Source organism: Diospyros lotus, chromosome 8 (assembly GCF_014633365.1).
Source record: "Diospyros lotus cultivar Yz01 chromosome 8, ASM1463336v1, whole genome shotgun sequence".
Taxonomy (NCBI): Eukaryota; Viridiplantae; Streptophyta; class Magnoliopsida; order Ericales; family Ebenaceae; genus Diospyros; species Diospyros lotus.
The window spans coordinates 33,904,783-33,930,549 of NC_068345.1; the positions used below are offsets into that span (position 1 = coordinate 33,904,783).

General features: G+C 38.2%; 1 protein-coding gene across 4 annotated transcripts; it reads right to left on the reverse strand.

Moving 5' to 3' along the window:
- Positions 1 to 24,418, reverse strand: LOC127807385 (protein FAR1-RELATED SEQUENCE 5-like). 4 transcript variants are annotated; one of them, XM_052345188.1, is made up of 3 exons: positions 23,314 to 24,418; positions 21,938 to 23,172; positions 2,353 to 2,879 (listed from the first exon to the last, which is right to left on the reverse strand). In XM_052345188.1, the coding sequence occupies exons 1-3, from the start codon at positions 24,110 to 24,112 to the stop codon at positions 2,715 to 2,717; spliced, it is 2,199 nt and encodes a 732-aa protein (XP_052201148.1). In that variant the 5' UTR covers positions 24,113 to 24,418; the 3' UTR covers positions 2,353 to 2,714. The 4 variants fall into 4 exon arrangements, 3 of the variants coding, with proteins under 3 accessions (XP_052201147.1, XP_052201148.1, XP_052201146.1); XR_008024674.1 differs by adding an exon at positions 19,222 to 19,344 and having other exon boundaries at positions 2,742 to 2,879; positions 21,938 to 24,418; XM_052345187.1 differs by lacking the exon at positions 2,353 to 2,879 and adding an exon at positions 1 to 141 and having other exon boundaries at positions 21,938 to 24,418.
- Between the last annotated feature and the right edge of the window lie 1,349 nt (positions 24,419 to 25,767).

A 25,767-nucleotide genomic window follows, 5' to 3' on the forward strand; every position in this document is an offset into this window, starting at 1 on the left:
CTCTCTCGCTCTCTCTCAGAGTTCGAATTCCGACGACGGGGCACTACGGTCTGATGGCCGCTTATATAACGGGTAGGGCGGACATCTTTGCCTAACGGCAACATTTTTGAAATTTTGCTTCCGGTAGTTCCGAATTTGCCCCTGAAATTGTGTAGATATTACTGAGGAGCGCGTTGGCCTTTAAACGAAACGCAGTACCGCGGAGCGCAGAAACCAATTGGAAAGTAGTACATTTGGTTTGGAAATAAAAACTTCTTTAAAATCAGAGAATACTTCTTTTAACTCAACAAAAAATCTTTCATTTTAAAAATCATCATTCATAACTCCAATGTGAAGAAATGATCCATAAAACTTGTTGTTCATTTCGTTATATTTTTTTGTTTTAATTAGTTATTTTCTATTGTAATTGATAAGTTAGATAATTACTAATAAAAGCGGACTCGAGAGAAGTTGGATTGGACTTCAGCCCATGCCAATCTCAATCGTCTAGACATTAATGTATATAAGAAAAACGACACCCGTGCCAATCTCAGCCCTCTACCCACTCTAGACAACCCAATATCCACATGCTCCTTAAATTTGTCCCTGATTATTAATTCGTTACTTAACTAAATTTAAGAGTAACTTTGCTACCTACTATCCACAATTAATAAGTGTAACTAGCCAAGGTAGCACCGTTGCAACATTGCTTTTGAATTTTGAAAGATTTTCAAGCAAGCTTTTGTTTAGGAATTAAACACCAAAATTTTACATATGAAGAATTAGTTACAAAGAAAGAATAATTTGAGCATAAGTGATTATAATATATAAATTAAGTCTATCTGTGATAGTTTAATGGCCGTTGGTTATCAAGTTAATAAATATGATTAGATCTGATTTCTGTTAAATGGATTAGGATTTGAATATCATCTAGTGGTTCCTCTAATATCTCATCTCGTCAAAACTTTAATTTTGAATGAAGCACAATCTATGTTAATAATCTTATTACCCAATTAGATATGTCGTCTAGAGTTATCGTAAATTTTGTACAAAATCTTTCCTCCAATTGAGGAGGTAATAAAGGAAAGTGTTCTTATTTCTCTACTAATACAGAAGGTAAAAGTAATAGTTTTGGCAAAAACTATGGTTGAGGTAAAGGAGGTAAATTGTTTTGTCAGGCACATTCAAAACTTGGATATTATGCCTTGCAATATTATTTTAGGTTTTGATAAAAATTGACATCATCTTTCTTCATCTTCATCAAATTTAGTTGGTTTTTCAAGAGATAATATTCAAGAGAGGTGAAGGTTCCTCTTTCTTTAGAGATAATCTATTTTCTAATGATACAGGATTTAGTGATTCACAAATATATATTTTTTTTATTTTGCCTCTCTTAGAGATGATTCATGATCCACCTTGGTACATAAAAAATCGAGTTACCCATCACATTATTCCATATATAAACAAGTTGGTATATCTTATTTTACACTTATTCACTTGACCATCTCATACTTTTACATTTGTCTGATATTCTTCATGTTCCAACTATTTCTTAGAATCTTTTTAAGTATCTCAAAAACTCACAAGTAATAATCCTATCATTGCTTGGTACTATCATAATTGTTGCCTGATTGAGGGCAAGAGTTGGAAGAGGGTACTTCCCAAAGGCACTGCTATCAACTAAAGGTTGTATATTCTTTTCCTTCACACTCTTCTCTTCTTGTTTCCTCAAGTTCTTCTCCTCCTGCTGTAAATGTTGTTACGGTCCAGCAACTTTTGGATTCTTCCTTTGTACATATAGGGAGCAAAATCCTTCTTGAGTAGAGGTATCAACAATCTTAGAATTTATACTCTCCATATATATTATCTAGCACCAAAATTCTGATTTAAGTATATGAGGAGCTATCTATCTTGAAGGGAAGGCTCTCTCATGACAATTCTTCTATGAGTTGTAGGAGCAAAACCTTTGATGGGCTTCACCGAATCAACTACCATGAAGTGATATATTCCTTAAAGGTATGCAGACTCTATACATTATTTGCGTTTTAAATAAAATAAGAAACTACTGATTTCGTTCCTTTTCCTTTTCTTAGAAAATTAGAAATTGCCTAAATAAATGATCAATTTTATTTCTCAAATTCTCTTGCAAGATATTGGAGCAAAATGCCATAGATAAATAAAGAAACTGAGCAAATAAAAAGTCTCAAGACCAGCTGATGTTTAAAACTTGTTGTAAAGAGTATTTATTATAATAATGGTATCATTAACTAATTATATTATAAAATTTATATGATATTAACTTTGATATTTTATAAGTAAATTGTTATACTAGATAGGGAAAAGGATTTGAACCTACTGTAGGCATGGGCTGAATGCAGCTAAAATGGCTGGAGGAGGCAATTTAGGGTGTTGTTCTCTATGGTTACATCATGTCAATTAGTCTATAACATTACGCGATTACCCTAAATCACAACCCTTAAAAAGGTATCTCTAAGGCATGAAGCTCTCCGCTTGCTTGCCGTGCTAGGAGGAGGGTTGGAAGGAAAATATGGTCTTATACACAGTTTTTCCTTATGTTTTTTCACATCAAATCACGACCTAGAAATACATACATGCCACTAAACTAACGTAACAACTAATATATGCAACAACATTCCGCAGAGGGCAAGCTCATGGCCATGGTAATAATGTACACCAAGGAAGGATGGGAATGAAATGGCCGTCATCCCTTCATTTTAACTTCTCAAATTGAGTCTAACATTCTGAACTTTAACAGTCATCTTCAACTTCTGTTCCTCCATGTTCTTCAGCACTGCCAACAGATTAGCCCTATATGCTTCGCACAGCTGACTTGCATTTCCTAACTCAGCGGTCAATTCCTCAATTTTCTTGTCCTGATCCTGCGCGCAGGAAAAGAAAATTTAACACCTTTAGGCACTATTTAGGCACTAGTTATATGCTCTGAACTCTGAAGCACGGAAACGGCTTGGAGACGCCGTTTCTGCGTTTCCAAACAGTTTCCCATTTTGGGAACGAAAAAACCGCCCGTAAATTGCGCAGGAAACCAGCAGAACAAGCCGATATGCATGCCAAAGAGATTTAAATCAAATTTCCTGTGCTATCTTTACTTGCACATAAGAAACAAATTTGGAATCGGTCGCTACACAAGTAAATTGGCTACATAATTCAGGCAAATGTAGAGCTTAATTAGATAATCCAAGTCAATGAAAGATGCAACCCTCTAAAATACTATTTCTAATCCACATCCCAGTTCCCACTCCATATAAATACAATCCTAAAAGCAAACTTCTTCAATATGTCCCCAAACTTTTTAAAATAAAAAAGACAAAACCAGAGAACCATTTGGAGGATATATATATATATATATATATATAAGTGGTCTTTCTTATGATTGGCAGTAGAATTCCTTGTGTAAGTTAACATTCAAGTCATATAAATTTCATCCTTCCAGTCCCATGTAAACCAAGAGTGACATTGGCCATGCGTACTTTGAGGAGTTTGCACTTTATGCATTTATGGAGCCAGGTTTTACTGACCCCGTCCCTGAACCTCATACCCCAACTTTCGTCCTGTGTTCAGTGGGGATCAAAAATTCCAGATGTCATCCTCACCCCCAATATAGGGAATGGGGATCCCCAAACCTACCCAATGCCTTCAATTTGTTTCCGAACCTGATTTAATGAGATCTTATAAATAAAAAATAAAAATTGGCACCAGGATTGCAGAGAAAAGAGGCTAGAACTTAGTGGAGCCCTAAGGATATACATATAGGGTAGTAGATATCTACTACTCAGGCATATTTTTGGACGGAGTGAGTATAAAAGAACCCCATCCTGACCTTGACTAGAAGGATTTGGAGAAACACTGATCTCCACCCTGAACAAAGTCAAATAGGATTGATCCTGCCCCATTCAAGGTGGGACAAGGTTCCCATTGGGTTTGGGTAAATTGTCATCTCTAATGGCTAGTACTTTTAACTGGAATCAGACAGATGAAGAGGTCGCTTTTTAAGCATTTGTGCTATAATACCCAACCAGATGTTCCTCAGAAAGTAAGCCATTGGTAGGAAAAAAAATTTATAGACGTGCTTCAAAGAAAGATTTCCTTATTAAAACAAAAGAGCTACTGAACATTATAGCAAGTTTCTGTCAAGACCCCAAGGATCCCCAAGGCTATAATTGTCATTATAATAGTAGTTAGTTTACATGCATTTACTATGGTGTACTCTAGGTTGCTGAGAATAGTTGTACCTTTCAGTTAGATAGGTTGGAACAACCTATAAATAAGATGTATCACTTAGAGAATGTTATGTTTGAATTGATAATTGGATTTCAGACTTTTTCTCTCATCAAATTCCCTCTAGTTTCTCTCTGATTTCTCTCTAATCTTTCTCTACTCTGGCTGCAACTCTCCCTCATTTTTGTCTATTATCTCCCTCTTTCTATCTAATTCTTCCTCCAATCCTTCTGTTCTTAGTCCTAATTCCCTCGGATTCTTCCAATTTCCAATCCAAACCCTACGTTAAACCCTAGGTACAAGACAATTTCAAAAGGCCATAGACCATATTTGTGTTTCAGAACTCACCTCAACTAAACAAGGTTTAAACTATATTGATATGTTTGGTTTGGTTAATTAGGAAGTAGGTCGATTTAATGAATGTCCTTCTATCAAACATCTGATCATTCTCTTGCACTTTAGCAGCTGCAACTTTCATTAGATCCCCATCTTGTGTGTCATAAACATTTCTTTAACAAGTAACACTTCAAAAACCTAGAAACCTCTATAGCCATTGGTTGATGATATCAAATTGTGAGCAATACGTAGGTATTCAAATTGTCTGTTTAAAATTGTTGTGGAAAATTTTCATTCTATTTTAGATTTTCTATTCCACTTCATTTGTGTTGTTTTCATTTGAGCCAGGAGAAGTGAAAACTGAAAACTGAAAATGTTTGATTTTTGCGGCTGTAGTTAATTTTTTAATGTAATTATATTATTAATGTAACAAATAATTAATTATGTTAATAAAATATATTATCTAATAATATAATCACATTATTATACAATTATAATAATATTATAATATATTGTTTGATTGATAAATTATATATTATTATAATATAATATATATAATATAAAGTGAAACGAGAAAAGAAAAGGTGGTAAGATTTTTAAAACCTTTCCACTTTTTTCCTTTTTTAATGAAACATGTTTTGAGTTTTGAAGAAATTGTAGAGGCAAACACCGTTTCAGGACTTTACATTCCATTTCACCTGAAATGAAATGGAAATTAGTAATATGAAAAAGATTTCAAAAAGGTTGACTGGCTGCCAAAATTTGTCTTTTTTTAATTTTCTTTTAATATTACCTTTTACCTTTTAAAGTAAGCAGTTTTAGAGTCTCTTAACTTTCTGGGACAATCTGTTCCTTCTTTAATCTTTAAATGAGCTCACAATACAGTACTTTCTTCTTCTTTTGCTTTCCTACCACCAATTCAAAAGTACTCCAATTCTATATTTCTGCTTCTGTACTGTCAAAAATAGATAGGGCCCCCGGTGGCATAAATTTTTACACCCCAATTATAGTCTACTCTTAATACCCTAGGCTCTCACTAAACATGTGTAATACCCCAAGAACCCAGAGAAGGGTAGTATATATCGAGGATAAGTAAGGAAGAAAACAACACCAGCTGGATATTTTTTGGACTGAATATTGGCAAAGAATTCCGGGGTAAACGTGCTTAAACTAGGATAGCTCAAGGATGGGTAACCCCCTAGGAAGTTCGCGTAGGTCCATCAGATTAAATTGTTCTGGTTCTTCCTATTGCTCGATATGAGACGTTACAAGTGGTATCAGAGCCGACCCCCGAGCCTCTGAGTGCGGTGGTGGGACAAACCTCAACGAGGACGCTAAGTCCCTAAGGGTGGTGCGTGTAGGCACCTTAGGCGAATCCCACATCGGCCATGCAACGGGGGGAGATCTGGGACCGGTTGTAAGGTCACATGATGAGAACGTCATGTGCTCAAGGAAGGCGAATGTAATACCCCAAGAGTCTAGAGAAGGGTAGTATATATCGAGGATGAGTAAGGAACGAAACAACACCAGCTGGATACCTTTTGGGCTGAATGTTGGCAAAGAACTCCGGGATTAAGTGTGCTTGAGCTAGAGTAGCTCAAAGATGGGTGACCCCCTGAGAAGTTCACGTAAGTCCATCAAAGTAAATTGTTCCGGTCCTTCTTATCACTCGATGCAGGATATTACAACATGCCACTTGGAAGTTAAATTTTAGGACTGTTAGGGCCAAGTTATATATCCAAAATCTCCCCAGATAATATTGATGTGGATTGGGTTATAAAACTCCCCCCATTTACAAAATCATAGACCTCCCTAATTTTTATCCGCAGTCAACAATCACTTCAAAGTAGTTTAGGGTCAACTTTGCTATCACTTATAACATCACAGATCTACAACAACACAATAACAATAACATACCAAGCTTTAATCCCCCTAGGTGAGATCAGCTACATGGATTTTACTTTGCCAATCATTCTTAGTTATGAGTTATGACCATTCTGTTTGTAAACCCATTATAACCTATGCTACTCTAAGAGTATTTCGCAATGTCTTTTGTTGATCTTCCTTTACCCCTTTTGCAACAAACTTCTCAATTAGGACATGACATGCACACAGATGGAGAATTGGATATAAGCTCACAAGGGTGTCTAATTGACAGGTTGGGTTCTTAGGGTAGATTTTAACGTTTAGTAATTTCTCAATTAGGAGAAAGAAAACAAGAATCATAAAATATTAACATATTATTAGGAAGAACCAAAAAAATCAAGTTGGAACTGAACAAGAAATTACCAAAAACTGGGAGTAGGAAAAAAAAAAAAAAAGAATTTATGTGCAGATGCCAATTTTAGGTCTAGTTAGTTTTTGACTGACAAGTGAGCTTGAACCTTACATTTGGCTTAAGTATGCCCATGGGGTCTTTTCTTGGAAGAGAATATCTTTCTTGCAGGGGTTGCTTGCTTTGATTATAAGTTCTGTCTCCAGTTGCCAGGCATATTATCAGTCATATTTACGGTTCCCATATTAGTGAGAAATAGGTTATCATGAGCTGATAAAAGTTTCTCACGCTGTGGCTTAAGATAGAATTCAAATACCAGTTGGTGGAGGTTAGAACATGTAAGTTCCAGTCAAGGTGGGAGGGTTAGTCATTTGAGACATACATTTATTTAATAAAGTTATCCTATGTAAGTGCTTGTCAAAATTTAGGTGGAGAGGCAAATTTCATCAAGGAGGGTGATTATTGAAATGTTTGGCTTAGGTTGGAGGTGTGGTGTAGTGCGAAGATTGGAGGCCGATATGGGTTTGGGTTGCATGGGCAGGGTTTGGCATATTTATTCTGAAGGGCATGCCAAGATTGTGAGATTGCACAAATCGAGCTGCCACTAGAGAGTAGAGAGTGCTGAGTATTATTCAATCTAAGAAAGGCTTGACACTTGGATACAATTGGAAGAGTCTCCTAATGGATTATTTTAGGGGTGTGCAAATTTCGGGTTTTGGAAAAACAACCAAACCTAAGTGAACTGTACCAAACCACTCGGTTTTAGAATATGTCTCAAACCAGAACCGAACCAAACATGCATATAAAATGAACTGAAAATGAGCACATTGGTTTGGTTTCTCAGTTAACTGAACCACAATCATTTTAAATCTATTAGCTACAACAAGTGAAATAAACAAGTTAGACTTGTATGATTTCTGTAATAAGCAAGTCCATGAGAAATAAACAAGTTCATGTCCAGTGACTGGGAACAACATCCATTGCTCACCTGCAAGGTGTAAATAAGCTGTGCAAAACAGAGTAACAGTCTGTACGCTCGAGTCACTGAGATGTGAGGGGAAGTGAGAGTGAGAGGGGCAGTTGAAGGGGGTTTCTTATATTTTATTTATGGATATACATTGCAGGATTCAGTCTCAAGATTATGGTAAGCTGCCAAGAAAATTTTCAAGCTAATCTAGCTTGTGGCCTCAGTTGCATGCATTGACACCATCATCAAGTGTGATGATAGCAAGAATAAAGCAAAATAGTATCACTGCAAAGTGATTCTGCAGGTTTTTTTTTATTTTTTGGGTGACAGAATCTGGTCACTAGGGATCATTGCATTGCCTTAAAACAGAAGGATGTCATCTTCATTATTCCATTCATGAGAGCAGCATAACAAACTAAGTATATGTATTCCATTCATGAGAGCAGCATAAGAAACTAAGCCTATGTTTGGGAGACAGAGAGGGTAGAGGATGAAGCAGTACATAATGGAATGGAATGAAAAGGTAAAGAAAGTAATGTAAAGCTTGCTAAACTTCCATTGTTTGGGAAGCATGTGTCATGTACCTAGGGGCTAAGAAGGGTTGTACCATGGTTGTTAGGACTGTGAGGACCGTACCTTGGTAGTTATAACAAAATTGTTCTAGAAGATGGCCAGGTCATTGTACAAAAGGAATCAATTAGTTATACTGCTGTAATCAGTATATAAGGCCTGATTCAGCCTTATCCAAGGCATCGAATATCAATAGAAAAATTTCAGATTCTCTCTCTCTGTTCTTCTATTTCTCCCTACAATTCTTCTCAATTTCTCCCTTAATTTCTTGCCCAATTCTCACCAAACCAGTGAGAATACCTTGTCAAATTCAGAGGTCTGACAATTTGGTATCAGAACACCTCCTTGGCCGAGGAAGCATCCTGCAATTTTAACCCTTAATGGCAGGTGGAACAAGGATGAAGAACTTTGAGGTTCAACTGCAGCAGTTCAACTCCACTATCTCTGTCCTACAAACCAGAGTGGATCTATTAGAGATTGGATCCAATCAGAATCATGAAACGATTGTTTCGTTAGACCGGAAGATGGAGAACTCAATGTAAGGATTGGAGAGGAAGCAAGATGGTGTGATCGCTTAGATGTGCACTGAAATCAGTTGCCAAATAGGAGGCCTATGAGAGGAAGTGGGGAGCCAGATTCATAAGCAACTACAAAGTTTTATGGTGATGTTTGCTCGTCAAAACTCAGTAAGACTTTCCCCTGATTTTCATCCTAGGGAGAGGCCGGACCCGATATTATCGGGAATTGGGGAAACCCACTGAGCTTCCAGGAACTCTGAATTCAAGGAAGAACCAGCAGTGATCGGGGAGAACACTTTGGAAAGGAGGCAGGAAGTGCAGGCTGCCCCAAATCAGTCCTGTTCTCCTTTGCCTAAAATGGAGATTCTCCTGTTTGATGGTCTTAACCTGAGGTGGTGGGTAAGAAGATGTGAAAGGATGTTCAGTTTGTACAATATACCGGACCAACAGGAGGTTACCATGGCTGTCGCCTATCTCAATGATGTAGGGGATGCTTGGTTCCAAGGTTGGTCAAGGGTTAGAGAAGGCCACCAATGGGCTGAATTCGTGGAAGTTTTGTGTGAAAAGTTCGGTGATCGGAGCATGATGGATATAGTAGAGGAATTCAATAAGCTAAGACAAGAGGGAACAATATAGAACTACCAACTAAGGTTTGAAAAGTTGAAATCGTTAATGATAAACTTCAATCCCCATTTAACTGAGGCTCATTTTGTCTCAAGCTTTATTAGTGGTTAAGTGAGGAATTAAGGCCCATGGTTAAGATGCTGCAGCCAAAGATGATTAAACAAGCAGCCAAAAGTGTTAAGTTGCAAGAATTAATAGTGGAGGCCCTGATGAAAAAGCAGAGACTGCAGGCAAGGGGGATAAGCTCTAGTGCCCTATAGCAGGGAGGTAAAGGGTATGGCAAGGAGGTCATTAAGATCAACCAGGGTTCTAGGGGTTTGACAGTCCCAACCACCATCACTCCCACATAGTCACAGCGAGGAAAACTTATGGAGTAGAGGAGGCAAGTCAGATTATGCTTCTGGTGTGGGGAAAATATTCCCCCAATCATTAGTGCAAGAGACAACTGCTTTTGTTGGAAGGGGAAGAAGAAGAAATGGAAACAAGGGAGGAAGTGTCTGCAATTCAAAGTGAATTTGAAATAGAGTATAACAGAGAAATCTCCCTGCATGCACTAAGGGGGTTGACAAATAGTAAGATAATCAAGGTGGAAGGGAGAATACCTGCAAATTGATGGTCCTAATTGATAGTGGGAGTACCCATAATTTTTTGGATGAGGGCAAAGCAAGGAGAGTGGGCTGTAGACTGAGCAGTACTCAGCCCCTATTGGTGACCATGGCCAATGGTAGCAAGGTGATGAGCAAATCTGCACGTGTTGGGCTTTGTTAGGAGATGCAGGGAGAGGAATTTGAGGCTGACTTAAGATTGTTAAAGTTAGGAGGATGTGACATCATATTGGGGGTGGACTGGATGTAGAATGTGAGTCCTATAAGCTTTGATTTCAACAAGATGGAGGTGACTTTTGAAAAGGGTGGCAAGAAGATGACCCTTACCGGCAGCTTGGAAACAAGCGCATGCAAGATGATAACGGGAAAGAGGTTACAAAAGATGCTCAAGAACAAGCTGTCCCAAGTGGCACAGCTGTTCTCTATTCAAGCCAGGGAGTTTTCAGAGGAAAATAAGGAACAAGAGGAGAACTCACGTTGACACTCAACAACCAACTTCAATCCAACTTAAAGGTACAGGAGCTTGACTCCTCAACATATTGTTAATTGAGTTTGAGCACTTATTTGTAAAGCCCAATTCCCTACCACGTAAAAGATCCCTTGCCAATTCCATCCCACTCAAACCCAACACCGAACTTGTCAACATAAGATTTTACCGATACCCCCCAATCCAAAATACTGAGATTGAAAAACTAGTCTAGGAAATGTTTTAGAAATCCATCATCAGACCTAGCCTCAACACTTTGCATCAGTTGTGTTGCTTGTTAAAAAGAAAGATGGTTCTTAGCGATTATGTTATCAACTCAACGCCATGACCAAGTTCCCTATCCCCATCATAAATGACCTATTGTATGAATTAAAGAATGCCATGATATGCTCCAAATTAGACCTCCGATCGGGTTACCATCAAATTAGAATAAAACCCGAGGATATACCCAAAACTGCATTCAGAACACACCATGGGAATTTTGAGTTCACAATGATGTCATTTGGCCTCACTAATGCCCCAGCCACATCTTTGGAATGTTCCTTACCTCCAAGATTTCATCCTAGTATTTTTTGAACCAAATCTTTGCTCCTTATCTCCAAGATTTCATCCTAGTATTTTTTTATGATATCCTGGTACATAGCCCTTCTTTTTCCAAACATATTGATCACCTAACGGTTACATTTGAAGTTCTTAGACTCAACCAATTATGTGTTAAGAGGTCAAAGTGTGCCTTTGCCCAAAGGTAGGTTGAATACCTAGGGCATATCATCTCCAGTTCAACAGTTAGCACATATCCAAAGAAGGTGGCTACCATGACTTCTTGGCCAAGGCCTACCACTATAAAAGCCCTGAGGGGATTCCTTGGATTCACATGCTACTATAGAAGATTTGTGAAAGATTATGGGATAATTAGTAGGCCACTCACTAAGTTGTTAAAGAATGAGAGTTTTCATTGGAATCCCAAGGCCAAAGAAGCCTTTATATGGCTAAAAAGGGCAATGGAAGAGGTTCCTGAAATGGCCTTATCAGACTTCAACAAACCGTTTGTGCTAAAAACTGACACTAGTGACATGGGAACAGGGGCTGTCTTAATGCAGGAGGGCGGACCATTAGTTTTCATTAGCCAAGCATTAGCCCCTAGGCACCAAGGTTTGAGTACTTATGATAAGGAGTTGCTGGCAGTGTTGACTGCTATGGAGAAATGGTGTTCTTACCTAGAGGGAAATCAGTTCATGATAAAGACTGAACATGAGAGCTTAAAATTTTTACTGCAGCAAAACTACACATGCAATTGCAAAGGAAAGAGGTGACCAAGCTCATGGGATTAGATTATATCATACAATACAAGAAGGGGAAGGAGAATATTGCTACTGATGCATTGTCCTGGTGTTTCGAAGAAGGAGCATCTGCCACCATTACTTCGGTTATCCCTAATTGGTATCAGGAAATTGTTAAAAGAGAGTTTTAGGAAGAATAAAACTTGTATTCTATCATGTATGTTGCCGCATGTATATATACAAGAGACATCCTAATATTTCTCCTAAAAACTAGGAAAAGATTACAATCCTAACTAATAGGAATAGATTACAATATTATCTCTATATTTTACAGATTTACATAGGAGATAAACAATAGTATAATCTTGACTTTATCTTTAGAATTATCTTAGGCTTCCTATCCCCTTATCTCAATCCTTCACTTGTAGACACTCCCTCTCAAGATTGAGAATGGATATCATCCATTCCAAGCTTGCTAGTTATCCTCTGAAATTCGGCTGCGAGCAATCCTTTAGTGAGAACATCTGCAAGCTGTTCACAAGATGATATATATGGAGTACAAATTAAACCACTGTCAAGTTTTTCTTTAATAAAATGCATGTCTACTTCAACATGCTTGGTTCTATCATGTTGAACTGGATTGTGAGCAATGCTTATTGCCGACTTGTTGTCACAATAGAGTCTCATAGGTGTCACCAAGGCGATCTTCAAGTCATCTAGCAAAATCTTTAGCCAGAGCAACTCACAAACACCTAGAGCCATAGATCTAAATTCTGCCTCTGCACTTGACCGGGCCACCACACTTTGTTTCTTGTTTCTCCAAGTTACAAGATTGTCTCCTAGGAAAGTACAATAACCGGATGTAGATCTTTTGTCCACCACTGATCCTGCATAATCTGCATCAGTATAAGCTTCAAGTGTCATTCCTTGTCCCTTTTTAAACATAATTCTCTTTCTTGATGTTCCCTTCAAGTAATGTAGGACTCTATAGACTGCCCTTAGGTGAGATTCTTTTGGGTTATGCATGAATTGGCTAACCACACCCATTGCATATGCAATATCTAGCCGAGTGTGGGCTAGGTAAATTAGCTTCCCTACCAGCCTTTGGTAGGTCCCTTCCCTACCAGCCTTTGGTAGGTCCCTTTAGCCACCTCTTTATCGCTTGGAACTTCCCCTAACTTGTGGTTGGGGTCAATTGGAGTTTCAGCAGCCTTACACCCTAGCAATTCTGTTTCTGTTAGCAAGTCCACAACATACTTTTGTTGAGAAATAAAGATGCCTTCTTGTGAGTGTGCAACTTCTATGCCCAAGAAATATTTTAATCGTCCCAATTCCTTAATTTCAAACTCCTTGATTAGGCATTCTTTGAGTTTAGTCATACCTTCTTCATCATTTCTGGTCACAACAATATTATCCACATATACAAGTAATACCGTTACTCCCCCTGTGGCCGAGTGATTAATGAAAAGGGTATAGTCTCCTTGACTTTGTTTATACCCTAAAGTGAGCATCACGTGAGCAAATTGGCCAAACCAAGCCCTAGGGGATTGTTTAAGACCATAGAAGGCATTCTTTAATCGACACACGAACTGCCCTCAGGTAGTGGGACTATAACTAGGTGATAGGTCCATGTAAACTTCCTCTTCTAGGTCCCCATATAAGAAGGCATTTTTTACATCATATTGAAGTAGTGGCCAGCCTAAGGTAGCAGCTAGGGACAAGAGAACTCGGACTATATTTAGCTTAGCAACAGGAGCAAAAGTGTCTAGGTAGTCAATGCCATAGAGTTGTGTGTATCTCTTAACTACTAGCCTTGCCTTATACTGATCTAAGGTCCCATCAGATTTGTACTTAATGGTGTACACCCACTTGCATCCTACCGGTTGTTTTCCCTTTGGTAATTGAACTAGCTCCCATGTTTTATTTTTTTCCAAGGCTGTCATCTCGACTTCCATAGCATTCCGCCAGTTCTCATCCTTTACAGCTTCGGAAAAATAGTGCGGAAGGGGAATGGTATGAAGGCTAGTTAGGAAGGCTTTGTGGGAGGTAGATAGTTTTGAATAGGAAAGGACCAGGTGCAAGGGGTGTTTTGTGTGCAGGTCCTAGTTCCCTTTCTAAGGGCAATAGGCCATTCAAGGTCATTAGGGGAAAATGCAGGATCACTCTTAGCTTCAATGGGTTCTGATGTAGAAGAATCAAAAGAAGGTGTACCCGCTGGACTGTCAAGAGGTTTGGTAGTGTTGGCAGGTTCAGGAGAGGAATTGGACTCCTAGTCGTGCATAGGGCTAGGAACCAATGTCTGCCGCCTGGAGTAGACCTTGAAAGGAGGAAGACTTGGGGGGGTCTCCTTTGGAATCTTGTCTGATGCAGTCTGTTTGTGAACTAGATCCGAAAGGGATGTGGAATAAGGAGAAAACTCTATATTAGGGAGACACATTGATGGCTCCTTATCAGAAATGACTTGGTGATCCGAAGATTGATCAAAATGAGGAGAATTTTCCACAAAGGTGACATCAACGGAGACTAAGAATTTCTTGGAAGGAGGGTGATAACACCTATAGCCTTTTTGGGTGGAGCAATAACCCACAAAGATGCACTTGAGAGCTCTAGGGTCTAGTTTGCCTCTATGAGGGTTATGAACATGCACAAAGGAGACACACCCAAAAATCTTTGGTTTCCAATCACTAGAGATGACTTTCAGGAAAATGTTTGTTTAGGAGTTGAATAGGGCTATAAGACTTGAGAGTTTGTGAGGGCAGTCCATTGATGAGAGTAGTGGCAGTCAAAACAGCTTCTCCCCAATAATTTTTTGGAACATTATGATGGAAAAGTAGTGCCCTAGTCACAGCCAATAGATGTCCATTTTTCCTCTCGGCCACTTCATTTTGTTGAGGGGTATATGGACAAGATGATTCATGGATGATTCCTTTTTGTTGATAAAATTGAGTGAGGGAATGGTTGAAATTTTTTTTGGCATTATCAGATCTTAGCCTCTTGATTGGCACCCCAAATTGAGTACTAATCATGTTATAGAAGTTAGGAAAAATGATGCTTACTTCAGATTTATTTTTCATAAGAAACAACCACATTACCCTAGTGCAACCATCTACAAATGTTATGAACCACCTTGCCCCAGAAATATTGGAAACAGGTGCAAGGCCCCAAACATCACCATGAATAAGAGTGAATGGAAGAGAGGTTCTTTTATTAGATGAAGAATAAGTCACCCTTTTATGTTTAGTAAATTCACAAATAGAACAATGAAAATCCCTAATATCAACACTCCTAAATAAGGCTGGAAACATGACTCTTAAGGATAAAAAATGAAGGATGACCAAGACGATGGTGATGTGACGAGATTTGGTTTTTATCGGACTGCACCAAACAGGACACAAGATTCACCTTGCCCTTGTTTTCCTGCTCACTTGATCCATCAAGGTAGTATAGGCCAGCCCTAGCTTTAGCAAGCCCAATCAACTTCTTCGACTCCTGTTCCTAAATTTTACAAAAGGTGGAGGAGAAGTTAGCACTGCAATTATTGTCTAGGATAAGTTTTTGAATGGAAATAGGGTTGGTGAGCAATTTGGGGACATGGAGAACATCCTAAAGAGTAAGATGTTTATTAAGGATAATGTCTCATTGGCCAGCAACAGTGGTTAAGGACCCATCGGCCAAGGTTATCTTTCTAGAACTTAAACAAGGACTATAGGTAATGAAACAATGGGGTAAAGGGGTAATATGATCCGTTGCCCCAGAATCAAGGATCCAAGAGTTAGATTGAGTTGTTCCCGAAGCATGTAAGGCAAGAGAATGAGGGGACATACCTGTAAGTGCGAGAGAACAGGTACCTTTTTCTTTCTTGTCAAGGGAGTTTAGAAAATTCCTTAACTTTTCAATTTCTGCCTGGTTAAACTCCAAGCCATCTCCTTGTTCCTTGTGTTTTGTCAGTTTCTGCTCTCCTTGATGTTGGCTGGTGGCCATATAGGCTTGATTCTGGCCTCCCAGTTGTCTTCCTTTAGATAGTTTCCCATGAAACTTCCAGCATCTCTCTATGGTATGCATTGGTTTTTTGCAAAAGGTACACCATAGAGAATCTCGAGGATCTTTACTGCATGCAGCCTTATCCCCGGCAGCCTTCTTTTCTTCTTGAGGACCCCAGTTAGGACCCTTCAATGCCATTAATGCTGATCTTTCCATAGGGACAGTGTCTAGCATTACTCCTCTTCGCCCTTCTTCAGCCCTGATCAGAGAGATTACCCCATTTAGGGAAAGTAGTTCCTCTTTACCAAGTATTTGAACTCTTACTGCATCAAACTCCATATTAAGACCAACCAAGAAATCGTAGGTTCTTTCTTTCTCTACAAATCTTCTATGCAGGACTACATCTTCACTGCATCTCATCTTTAGGCATTGGTAATGGTCCAATTCTTGCCATAGAGTTTGCAGCACATTAGAGTATTCAGTGATAGATCTTACCCCTTGTTTAGTTGCTACAATCTTAGTCCGAACCTCATAGATCTATGTTACATCTTTCACCTTAGAATAGGTGAGGTTGACAGCCTCCCAAATATCTTTAGCGGTTGTTAAAAACATCACAGTATCACTTATCTCTGGTACCATTGAATTCCATAGCTAAGACATCACTAAGGAATCCTCCTCATCCCATGCAACAAACATGGAATCTCCTTCCTTGGGGCCGGTTCCTAAGAGGTGGCTTATCTTTCCTTTTCCCTTGAGAAAAGTTCAAATAAGTTGAGACCACTTTAGGTAGTTTCTTCCGTTCAACCGGTAGGCCGCCTGAATATTTTGTAACTCTCCCCCACTGCTCGTGCTACTGGTTCCAGAGAATGGAATTTCTGAAGAGCTGCTCGTGTCAACAGCTTCTGGTGTAGGATTATTGTTGGAGACGGCAGACATCTTAGGAAGATCTTGGAAACTTAATCGGGTAAAGAAAGAAGGCCAAAAAAACTGGCTGCAATCATTCAAGAAGCGGAACAGAAAGAAAACCGGAATGGCACTAACTGTCAGAGCAGAAAAAAACGACGATGAAGGCCGAGAAAAAGAGCCCTTTAGATGGTTGGCTCTGATACAATGTTAAAAGAGAGTTTTAGGAAGAACAAAACTAGTATTCTATCATGTATGCTGCCGCATATATATATATATATATATATATATATACAAGAGACATCCTAATATTTCTCCTAAAAACTAGGAAAATATTACAATCCTAACTAATGGGAATAGATTACAATATTATGTCTATATTTTACAGATTTACATAAGAGATAAACAATAGTATAATCTTGACTTTATCTTTAGAATTATCTTAGGCTTCTTATCCCCTTATCTCAATCCTTCACTCATTGACAGAAATAACAGCAAGTTATAAAGGAGATGAGTGGACTAAGGAGCTATTAGAACAAATGATTATTGACCCTTCCAATAAACAAGGCTTCACACTAACTAATGGGCTACTATGGTATTGAGGCAGGCTGGTAATTGGGGGGTGTGATCAACTCAAAAACAGGATCCTGCAATCCTTGCATGGATCCCCTTTAGGAGGACATCCAGGCATGTAGAACACCTACCACAATTTTCTATTAGCCTGGGATGAAGAAATTTGTGATGGAATTTGTAATGGCTTGTGATGTGTAAGAGATGCAAGCATGAGACAGTAGCAACCCTGAGGCTGCTTTAGCCATTGGCCACCCTTGACCAAGCGTGGAGTAGCATATCAATGGACTTTATCAAAGGGTTACCCAGGTCTAAGGGGAAGGACTGCATACTGGTGGTAGTTGATCAATTCACAAAGTTTGCCCACTTCCTTGGTCTCTCCCACCCCTTTACGACTCAAGAGGTAGCCTGGATTTTCCTAGACCAAGTGGTAAAGTTGCATGGGATATCACAGAATATAGTATCTGACAAGGACAAGTTGTCCACTAGCCTGCTATGGAAAGAGCTGCTGAAATCGTTGGGGATTAAGCTTCACATGTTCACTGCTTATCACCCCCCAAACAGATAAACAAATGGACATAGTTAACTAATGCCTTGAAACCTACCAACGCTGCCTCTATTTCCTACAGCCCAAAAGTTAGCACAAGTGGCTCTCATTGGCCCAATGGTGGTACAGCTCTTGCCACCACAGTTCAATAAAAATGTCACAATTCGAGGCAATGTATGGATACAAACCCCCACTCCTACTAGCCATCGTTGGCCCAACCACAGTAGCAGCAGTGGATACTTACTTGCAGCAAAGGCAGCAGGTCCTACAGTTACTAAAGGAGTTGTCTCCTGCCCAAAATCACATGAAACAGTTTGCAGAAGGAGGAGTGAAAGAGAGTTCAACAGATAGGAGTGAAAGGGAGTTCAATGTGGGAGATCTAGTCTATTTAAGGCTAAAGCACGCTCATCAGAAGGCTCTTTCCCAAGGGTAGGTCACTAAACTAAGCCCAAAGTCCCATTCCCTGTTATAGCAAGATTTGGAAAGGTTGCCTACCAACTCCAATTGCCGGCCGATTGCCAAATTTATCCAATATTTCATGTGCCCTGCTCAAGAGGTCAGTAGGCATACAACAAGCCAGCCCATCCTTACCTCCCTTTATTAAAGACACCAATCCTATTGAGGAACCAGTGGCTATGGTCAACTGGAGGATTATCTACAAGCAAGGGGCTCCCCTAACTCAAGTGTTGGTGAGATGGTCCCACCTCCACCTGAATAACAACACCTGAGAGTACTTACCAAATCTCCTCAAATAGTTTCCTCAGGCTGTGCCCAGCTTCTCAGCAATTCTTGAGGACAAGAAAACTTTTAAGGGAGGGGGAATTGTCATGTACCTAGGGCTAAGAAGGGTTGTACCATGCTTGTTAGGGCTGTGAGAGGTTGTACCTTAGTAGTTATTACAAAACTGTTCAAGAAGATGGCAAAGTCATTATACGAAAGGAATCAATTAGTTATACTGCTGTAATCAGTATATAAGGCCTGAGTCAGCCTTATCCAAGGCATCGGATATCAATAGAAAAATTCCAGATTCCTTCTCAAACATTCTCTCTCTCTCTCATTCTCTGTTCTTCTATTTCTCCATACAATTCTTCTCAATGTCTCCCTTAATTTCTTGCCCAATTCTCACCGAACCAGTGAGAATACCATGTCAGATTCAGAGATCTGACAGCATGAAATATAAATAAACGTAAGATTACCTTGTTTGGATAGAGAATGGAAAGGGATGGAATATAAAAACAATAAGATTATTTATAAAACAATATGCATGAAATATAAATAATTGGGATGGAAGGAAAATAAGGGGACAAGAAGGTATCACGTACCCTCCCCTCCCCTTCGATTCCATTATGAAACCCTCTCCCAAACAAGGAAATGAGACTCCCTTCACTTCCCGTCCTCTACATTTTCTGTCACATAAACAAGCTAAAAGGACTTTCCAAATCTATCTGCACTTTGGACCACCAACAAAGCAATCAAGAATGCAATTAAAGTGAACATTTAATTCTATCAATACACTCGTATCAACATATATTATGTAGTTGACTTGCTTGTCTGCACTTTGACAAAATATCTATGCAAATCCCAGATGCAATTAATTCCAGCACATAGTTATATTAATACCTTCATAAAAGTTCATGATGTTTCTGTTTTTCTGAAAATGAAATTTAATTGTGTCGGGAGGGTTTGCTTGGTTTAGACCTCAGTTTGGTTTAGTTTTCAGTTTGGTTCAGTTCATCAGTACTACAAACCGAAACCAAACCAAGTTCCTCGGTTTTCCGAAAAGCAAAAAACAAAACCAAATCAATTTTGACAAAATCTGAACCAAACTGTTTCTCGGTTTTATGGGTCATCTGCACAACCCTAGATTATTTTCAGTTTCTTATTCTACTATAAGCAATTAGGATATGGAAATATATCCTTTCATGGAAAAGGGTAAGACATCAAAAGCATGTAAAGAGTGGCATTTTCTTGCGGATCACAACAATTGGATGATCCATACAAAAGGTGGCCTTTTCCACAATTCGACAACATATCAAGCCTTAATCCCACCATGTGAGATTAGCTACATGAATTCTAGCTCAATAATCATTTCTATTTATGGTTTTATCATCTATAAGGCTTTATAACTCATAGCATATCTAAGAGTCCCCTACTAAGTTCTCCTTGATCTTCCTCTACCTCTTTTACTAAAAACTTGTTCCATTTTATCCACTCTCCTCACAGAGCCTATATAGTCTTCTTCCCACATAATCAAATCATCTTAATGGTGTCTCATGCATCTTATCTTCAATAAGAGTCACTCCTCTTACCTTATTATGGTCAACTACATTTCTAATTTTATCATTTCTTGTATAGCCGTAAATCAATAATAACATCTTTCACCTCCATTACATTCATATTTTGCACATGTTGGTGCTTGATTGCTAACACTCTAATGTCATTCAACAAAGCTAGTTATATAGTTGTCTCATAAATTTTCCTTTTGGCTTTAATTAAATTTTTATGATCACATAAAATATAGCACTATTCCATTTTGGCCATCTTGTCTTAATTACATGGGAAACATCCTCATTAATTTCCCCATCTTTTTAGATGATTGATCCAAGATATCTAAACTGATCTTTTCTTGAAATAACTTGATTTTTAAGTTTTACCATAATATCATCCAAACTTGTACTTTTACTAAACTTACGTTCCATATATTTGGTTTTCAGTTTTTTTAACTTAAAATTCTTAGACTCTAATGTGTTCCTACACATCTCAAGCTTAGCATTCATGCTTTATTTTGTCTCATCCACCAAGCCATCTACAAATGGCATACACCAAGGTAGGTCAACCTGAATATATTTAGCGATTTCATCCATTTCTTGGGCAAAGGAGTAAGGGCTTACTGTAGATTCTTAACATACTCTAATTATAATTGGAAAAGCCTTAGTATCTCTCCACATGTTTTGAGATGTGTTTTTGCTCCAATATGTCTATATATAAGCAGCTGAAACTCCTTTGTTCTCTAAAACCCTCCATAAGACTTCTCCAAAATCTAAGCTTTTCCTAAATCTATAAACATCATATGCAAATCTTTTGTTTATCTCTATAGCTTCCTATTATGTGTCTTAATAAGCATGCAGTTCCCGTAGTTCAGCTACCAAACATGAAACTACATTGGTTTATAGACAACTTGGTTGCTTTTCTTAATCTTTGTTGTCACTCTCAAAGTTTTGTAGTTGACTCATTAGGTTAATTCCTATATAATTTTCACAACTATGAATATCTCTATTCTTATAAATAGGCACTAAAGTGATCTTCCTTCACTCATTCAATGTCTTTTTTGATTTGAGGATTACCTTAAATAATTTCATTAACTGAAAATAGCCCTCTTCTCCCATGCATTCCCATGTTTCTATTGAGATATTATCTGGTCCAACTGCTTTACCATTCTTCATCTTTTTTCAATGCTTGATTTATTTCATTTTGACATATACATCAATAGAATCTATAATTCCTATCTTCTTTAGAGTTACTAAGATAACCCAACCTGACACTAGTTTCTCCATCTTCATTAAATAACCTAAAGAAATGCTCATCCCGTCTATCCTTGATCACCCCCTCATTTACTGGTATCTTTTTGGTTTTGTCTTTTATGCATTTCACTTGGCTCAAATCCCATGTTGTCTTGGCCAAAATATGCCTTTTAGATTTTCTTCATTATAGCATTTATGCATAATCTTGTAGCAAACTTTCTTAATTTTGATTCTTTCTTGTATTTCTTCACTATACCACCAAGGCTCTCTTTGATTCAGGACTTTTTCCTTTGATTCTTCTATAACTATTTTTGTCATATTTTGAATAGCAGCAGCCATTTCAACCCACATTTGCTAGCTTCTCCTTCTACAGTGTATATTCATTTTCCACAATGGTTCATAAAATTTTGATGAGAACAAAACTGCAACATAAGGTACAGAAAAAACACAAAAACAAAATAACAATGCTCTGTAGAGATCTTGCCAAACATAAATCTTTTATGACAAAAGAACTAACCACCGAGCAAGAGCAAAGCTGGTTGATTTGAATTTCACTTTTGTTCACTTCTTGATCACTTCCATTGGCCAAATTGCTCTGCGTGACACCTTGACCATTCTGCTTTGCAGCAGCAACCTTCTTGGAAGCTTCCCGTAGAGCTTCCATTGCCACATTGTACACATATACTGACTCTGCCCCTTCTTCTACAAATTTGATTGTTTCACGGGATAAACTGTTGTGGAAAGCAATAGGAGACTCAAGAGAATTATAAGGCAGCACAAGTGTCCGATCATCCAATAATACCCCACTTTTGGCACTTCTTGTCCATCGATTTAAGATATAAAGTGAGGGAAGTGTAAGAATGTTTGTTACTCTAAAAACTGCTAATATGTGCCTGCAAAGAATACCTGAAAACTCAAACATTTGACAGCCACATCTAGCTTGCTTTTCAAAAATGTTGAATCTAACAAAGTGTGCCTTGTGTTCTTCCCCAAAATTTGCCACCCGATACATAATCTCAGACCCTGTATCATCAACAATAGTTGTGGGGTAAGCAAGAGTCTCAACAAATTCTTCTTGAAATTTCATGAATATCTTCCTCGTATAAAGGTTGGCTGCTTGTTTTTCCATAGGAGAAGGCGTCTTTAGGACTGGTTCACTGTTTATTGTCTCATGATCTGCGTTTACTTCCTTCTCATACCGACTAGCAATGGCCTTCTCATACTGTTTAATGAACACTTGCATATTTGTCGACGCATTTATGTATCCATCAAAGAATGAGTTCATACTATCACTTGATTGGGTTATTGACATCTCCCCGAAAAAAGTATCACGATGGTAAACCGGAACCCACTGTTGTCTAAGATCGTACATTGAATTAAGCCAATCATTATCTCCAAGGCGGTATCTGTTGAGAGTGGACTCCCAACATGCTTCGAACTCCTCAGTTGTCTCGGTTACATTAACGCACCTCTGGAATTCAGCTTCAAAAGCAGGGTATGACTGATATACATGGGACAATTTCTCTCGGGCTTCTCTAAATACGTTCCATTTGCAAAGCCGGTGGCGGGTCCTTGGAAATACCTGGGCAACGGCAGAACATATAACCCTATCCTGGTCCGTTGTGATAGAGATAGGATGACGACCAGACATTGCCGCAAGCCAAGTTTGGAAAAGCCAAACAAACGAGGACTCCGACTCATTCAGCAGCAGAGCACATCCAAACAATATAGATTGTCCATGGTGATTTAATCCTGTAAATGGGGCAAAAGGAACCCTATACCGATTAGTTCTATATGTTGTATCAAATGTGACTGTGTCACCGAAGTAGTTATAATTCATTCTAGAGTTTTCGTTGGCCCAAAAAATGTTTCTTGAACTGTTCTCAAGGTCACCTTGAATGTCACAAAAGAACCCAGGACTTTCAGACCGCATTCTTTCCAAATACTCAAAGATCTGGTGACCCCCAGCACCAAGTGTCCTCTGTCTGCTGCCGCTCATGTAATTTTGGCAATCGACTTTAGTAAAACCGACATTGTTAACACCACCGGATTCCTTAATTAAGACAGACATCACCCCACTCGGACCCATCCCAGCGGCTTGAAGCGTGTCGATCAAGCTACGAGCAGGCCCAGATACGTGCCTATGCGAACGGAGGCAGTGGACTTTGTCAGGCGGCACAAGCTCATGATTGTGTTCCTTAACGAGTTTGGTAACAGTCCATTTCCCGGAAACTTGTTTCTTGACAGTCATCTGTGCCTTACAACCGACTCGGGTGACGGTCCTCTGCCGCCTGGATTTGCTCTCACCGCCCCCGCGACGAAACCCCTCTCGCGAGCAGACGATTTGCCGGCAAATGATAGAGCCATCGCGACGAGACCGCTGGTACACGCTGACTCGAGTGCTGAAACCGACGCGACGAGCGTAAGAGTTGTAGAAAATTCGGGCGCCTTGTTCGGATTCGAATTCCATTCCCTCGTAGGGTTCGAGATTCGGGTCTCGACCAGAGGAAGAGACGGAATCGTCACCGGTCATAGAAGAGCGACGGACCGTATCATCACGAACGTCATTGTAATCGTCCTGGTAATCCTCCTCCGGATGCTGCGAGTCGAGACGAGTATCCTCATCGTCACCAGAACCGACTTCGAATTCCAGAACTTCGCTTTCAACGACGTTGAAGGCTTCGAATTCCATGGGCACTTGCAGTGAATTAGAGTGTGTATCTTGAGTATTTGGGAGTCATTAGGGCATTGGAAAGCGAATGAGGGAGCGGAGATGACGGTGGGGGGGCCTAAGCAAAGGAAGCTCTGAGAAGTTGAAGGAATGCTTTTGGATCTTTGCGTACCCGCCCAAAGGCCAAAGCGAAGCTAAGCTCGACTGCACTACCATCTTTCATTTCATACAATACAATCTTACACAACCACAGAGTAACCAATCTGGCCACGCTACCATCTTCATCTACCTTTACAAATTACAAGCTCTCTCTGTCTCTTGCTTACTCGCTTGGAAACTCTTATGAAGTCTCTTACGGAGTAACTTTGGATCAAAAGATAAAATCTCTTATGACTTTTTCCGCATTTTAGTTTCATGATTTTTGTAAAAAAGATAAATCACGATGAGAATCGAACACGAGACCTATGATCAATTATATAGTTACTAGAATTTAAGGCCTTTTAGAATCAATACATATATGATTTCAACTGCTAGATTATATCAGTGAGGTCTCTTACGGTATAATTTAAACTTTAGAAATGAATTGATGGGTATCAATTCAGTTACAATACGATTTTTAACATAATTGTGTAACTTACATTCGTAATTCTATATTTGTAATCGTAATCGCATAATTATAGATTCTTATAATAATCATGTTATAATCGACAAATTAATTTTATTCACTATTTTACTTTTAAAAAATTAATAAACAATAATTTTTCAAAACGCTAATGAGATAGTGTTTTAAGTTTTGAAAGAACATTAATACAATCGAAACAATGAGTTTATAGAGAAACTTAAAAGGCTAAAAATGAATGTGTGTGAATTAAGTTATAATTTTTAATATAATCATAATTGTAATTATATTCATCATTTTATATTCGTAATTGTCATCACATACTTATAGATTTTCATAATTGTGCTCATAATTGATAGATTAACCGTACCCACAACTTTATTCATAACCATTTTAAAAATTTGCATAATTAAAAATTTTTAATAAAAATCCAATTTTTTATGATTTAGTTATTAAAATAAATAATAGATAACCGACACACAAAAATATACAAAATTAGAGGTCAAACACGAATACTTAAAAATTAAATTTAAACTAATGATTACACAATTAAATTTATAATTGACGTAAAGAAATCTAGCAAAATGAAATGATAGATAGATGTTATACATTTTATAGAAATAATTTGATATTGTTATAATATATTTTAAGGTTATAAATTAGTTTATTGAAAATTATTATAAATAAATTACAACTTAACAATAGTTTATAAGTGAAGATAGAAATATAAAATAATTATTTTTAAATTAATACTACATTATATATGCATAATTTTTTACTATGATTATGAATTATATAAAAAAAATTACAAAAAAAAAAAATGTTCATACTATAAAGTATAAGAAAGTTCGAAATCATAACCTTATAAAAATTTATAATGAGAGGTGGATCAATATATATAAGCCAACCTTAAGGAGCTTTCAGATTTTTCATAATATTTAATTTTTTGTTACCTTATGAAAACCTAATTAAATCGTGTTTCACGCAAACAACGTCCACTCAAATTGCGTGAAAATTTGACGGAATTTCTTAACAGGCCATACTTGAAAAGAAAAGG

What these genes read in the sequence shown, in the direction of transcription:
- LOC127807385 (XM_052345186.1), bottom strand. Translation starts at nt 24,112, where the DNA reads ATGGAATTCGAAGCCTTCAACGTCGTTGAAAGCGAAGTTCTGGAATTC. An exon ending in AGCTTTGCTCTTGCTCGGTG is followed by an intron (nt 2,880 to 21,937) that starts GTTAGTTCTTTT and finishes TCCTGCGCGCAG; the next exon opens with GATCAGGACAAGAAAATTGA.